General features: G+C 50.4%; 1 protein-coding gene across 1 annotated transcript in view; it reads right to left on the bottom strand.

Annotated features, from left to right (window-relative positions):
- LOC103259623 (cytochrome P450 2F5) overlaps window positions 1–2,777 on the bottom strand; it is a 13,409-nt gene extending 10,632 nt beyond the window's left edge. Inside the window, exons 1-2 of the mRNA XM_021711890.1 lie at window positions 2,592–2,777; window positions 2,336–2,498 (exon numbers count right to left, since the gene is read on the bottom strand). Of these exons, the coding sequence (XP_021567565.1) occupies window positions 2,336–2,498; window positions 2,592–2,762 (334 nt within the window). The 5' untranslated portion in view covers window positions 2,763–2,777. The remainder of the gene's footprint in view (window positions 1–2,335; window positions 2,499–2,591) is intronic.
- Between the last annotated feature and the right edge of the window lie 933 nt (window positions 2,778–3,710).

The raw sequence follows: 3,710 nt of genomic DNA, 5'->3' as shown, positions 1-3,710 counted from the left end.
GGCAATCCACTCACCTCAGCCTCCCAAAGGCGCAGGATTACAGGCTGAGCCACCGAAACCGGCTGGTGCTTTGCCTTTATTGTATGCATTACCTCATTGACTTCTAACAACCTTCTCACGACTGAGGGTCAGAGAGGGGAGACCTCTGGCCCAAGGATACACAGTAAGCAGCAGAACCTTGCTGCTACCCTCTGTGCTGGTGTTGAATAATTGGTGGTGGCTATTTTTAGTAACAAATGATGTACCCATCCAGATTTTTTTTTTGAGTTGGAGTCTCACTCTGTCACCCAGGCTGGAGTGCAGTGGCACGACCCGGCCACCGCAGCCTCGGCCTGCTGGCTCTGGCAATCCTTCCGCCTCAACCTTCCAAGTAACTAGAGCTACAGGTGTGTGCCACCATACCCGGCTAATTTTTGATTTGTTGTAGAGACGAGGGCTTGCCAAATTGCCTAGGTTGGTCTCGAACCCCTAGGGTCAGGCAATCCTCTTGCCTCCACCTCCCAAAGTGCTGGGATGACAGGCGTGAGCCACCACGCTTGGTTCATCCGAATGTTTTTTGTGCAAAAATAGCAAGGTGGCTTTCTCAAGTGCCCTGTTTCCATCTCCTTGCCTCTTGTTACCTGGACAGATGAGGTCATAAGATCAAGGCAGGGAAGGGGGCATGAAGGGTGGAAAGTGTACTCAGTGCACAATGGGTGGTAATTTATCAGAGCACTCTGATTCCAAATCCTGGGGCTGCTGGGACCCATCTAGTGAAGGAGCCAGGGAGAGCCGTAGACATTCTTTAGAAAGGGAAGAATAGTCCAGGATGCAGGTCTCCAGAATCCCCCTGTCAGTCATAATAGCTTGCTTTCTTCTTTTTAAAAAAAATCTCTAGTCATTTGTGGGCCTTGTTACAAGGTTTCCTTTGAATAGAGATTTGTGTCTAAAGTATAGTTTGAGGCTTAGTGCAGTGGCTCATGCCTGTAATTCCAGCACTTTGAGAGGCCAAGGTGGGAGGACTGTTTTGAGTCCAGGAGTTCAAGACCAACCTGAGCAACATAGTAAGACCCCATGTCTACAAAAATCAAAGAAATTAGCCATGCACGGTGGCATGCACCTGTAGTCCCAGCTACTCAGAAGGCTAGGACGGAAGGGTCTCCTGAGCCTGGGGGTCGAGGCTGCGGTGAGTTGTGATGTTGTCACTGCACTCTAATCTGGGAGATAGAGTGAGACCATAACTCCAAAAATATATATATAGTTTGAAAACTACAAGACTGGGTGATTTCCAAGCCTAAGGAGGACAGGATATTGAGATAGAGTGAATTATGTGAGTTATTGGATGGGTAGGGATGGAGCTGGGCTTGGGTTGGGCTGGGGATGGCAATGGGACATGAGGGGAGTTGTGAGATTGGTGATAAATCGGGATCAGTTTAGGTGATGGCATTGAAGTTAAGGTTGAAAATGGGCTGGGCACTGTGACTCACGCCTGTAATCCCAGCATTTTGAGAGGTGGAGGTGAGAGGATTGCTTGAGTCCAGGGGTTTGAGTCCAGCCTGGGTAACTTAGCAAGACCTCGTCTCTACAATATGCTAAAAAATTAGCTGGTTGTGATGGTGCATGCCTTGTGGTTCCAGCTACTTGGAAGGTTTAGGCAGAAGGATCACCTGAACCTAGCAGGTCGAGGCTGCGGTGGCCATGAGCATGCCACTGTACTCCAGCCTGGGTGACAGAGTGAGACTCCAACTCAAAAAAAAAAAAAAAAAGGTTGAAAATGGGAACTGGGCATTGGAAACTTCAACAGGCGATTGGGAAAGGAAATGGGGCTGAAAAGTGACTGCGGAGTTCACTTTGACTGAAAGGATTTAGACGGGTTGGTAAGATCGTTTAAAATGGAGACTGGGAAAGGGTTCATGGGAATGGAGGCTGGAGTGAGATGTAGTTAATGTTGTGGGCAGGGATGGAGCTGAGGTTGACAGGGTGAACATGGGGGTCAGGGGTGATGGGGATTGGGTCGAGGTGGACCATGGGAACCAGGACCAGATAACTTGATCACTTGATTTGAGTTGGAAACTTAGTGATGTGGTTGGGTTAGAGATAGGGATTAGGATGACCATGGGGTTGGAGGTGGATGGAACTGGGATTGGTGTGAAAGTGCAATTCCAGATGGCGGTGGGATCTGAAGATGGGGAAAGTGGGACAGACTTCACCCTAGACCAGGACTGCCTGACTCCATTGTATCTGGTGCCATCAGTGGCCCTGAGTGTCAAAAAGATTGGGAGGACAGTCTCCCGCCCTCATTCCCTCCCTCAATATGGAGACGGTTAGGTGTGAAGGAGATGAGGACTAGGCTTACCATTGCCCTTGGTAAAGTTGAAAAAGGCGGGGTAGTCTCCACGACCACTGAACTCCTCCCCCTGGTCCACCAGGGCCTCCTTCACGGCTTGGTATCCACTGAGGACCACCATCCGCCTGGACCCCAGGTACACGGTGTATACAGGGCCGTACTCCTTGCTCAACTGGGGGTAGGAAGACAGAGGTCATGGGCGCCGGAGGCCATGGGAGCCCTCCCCCTTATCCTTCTGCCATCACCCAAGCTGAGGCCCTTGCACCTTAGTGAGATAGGTCAGCATGTCCTGGGAGCGAAGCTGCAGCAAGTTTCCCAGGAGCGGGAGGGGCCTGGGTCCTGGGGGCAGCTGGCCTTTGCCCCTTGAGCTGAGGGTCAGAAACAGACAGACGAGGGCCAGGAGCAGGAGTAAGATGGCTGTGCTTACGCTGTCCATGGTGAAGGCAGCTGCCAGGGTCTGGAGGGCAAAGTGGGAGAGGACATTGCTGGTGGCAGAGTGGGGCCCCTCCGTTCCTCATCTGCTTCTGGAACTTGCCTTCCCCAGGCCTTAGAAATGGGGGCAGATGGAGACAAGCAGAGACAGGGAGAGACTAGGGGATGGGGGAGGGAGGGAGGGAGGGAGGAAGGAGAGAGGCAGAGATAGTCAAAATACAGACCGCCGAGAGAGACCCACAGAAACACCGAAAGACAAAGGTGAAGAGAGACAAGTGATACAGAGACAGACTAACAGAGTCCAAGAGATACACATCAAGATAATGAGGGATCCAGAAAAACAGAGTGAGATATCTATCTATCTACAGATGTCTATCTGTTTATCATCTATCTATCAGCCAGCCATCTATCTATCATCTATCTGTCAAGAGACTTGCTCTCACACAGAGACAATGATAAAGAGAGATAGACACATAAGGTTAGAGACCATCAAGCACAGTGCTAGGAAGAGCCAGGCAGAGATAACATCACAGAAACAAAAAGACTGACACAGAGGAAGAAAAAGAGACAGAACTGGTCAGACACAGATCTAGAGAAAGTCAGAAGAGAGATTTAGTGGAGAGACAGAGAGATACTGGGAGATAGGGATGAACATGAAAAGAAGAAGAGAAAATGGGTGAGAGAGAGAGAAAGAAGAGGAGACACATAACTAGACACAGAGACTGAGGGAGGGAAGCGAGTGACAGAGACAGAAAGAAGTTCACAAAGGCAGAGAGACACCTAGACAGAGATGGGAGATGGGGGCGGGGAGAGAGAGAGGAAGAGAGAGGAGAGAAAGAAAGAGACAGAGGGGAAGAGAGAGACACAGAGAAGGAAAGGGGGGAAGAGAGAGAAAGAGAAGGAGAGAGAGAGAGAGAGAGAAAGGGGGGAGAGAGAGAGAGAGCGAGGGGGG

This window comes from Carlito syrichta, unplaced genomic scaffold (genome assembly GCF_000164805.1).
Source record: "Carlito syrichta isolate Samal-C Ts95f unplaced genomic scaffold, Tarsius_syrichta-2.0.1 Scaffold86295, whole genome shotgun sequence".
In the NCBI taxonomy this organism is placed as follows: domain Eukaryota; kingdom Metazoa; phylum Chordata; class Mammalia; order Primates; family Tarsiidae; genus Carlito; species Carlito syrichta.
This window is presented reverse-complemented; position numbering and strand designations above follow the sequence as displayed.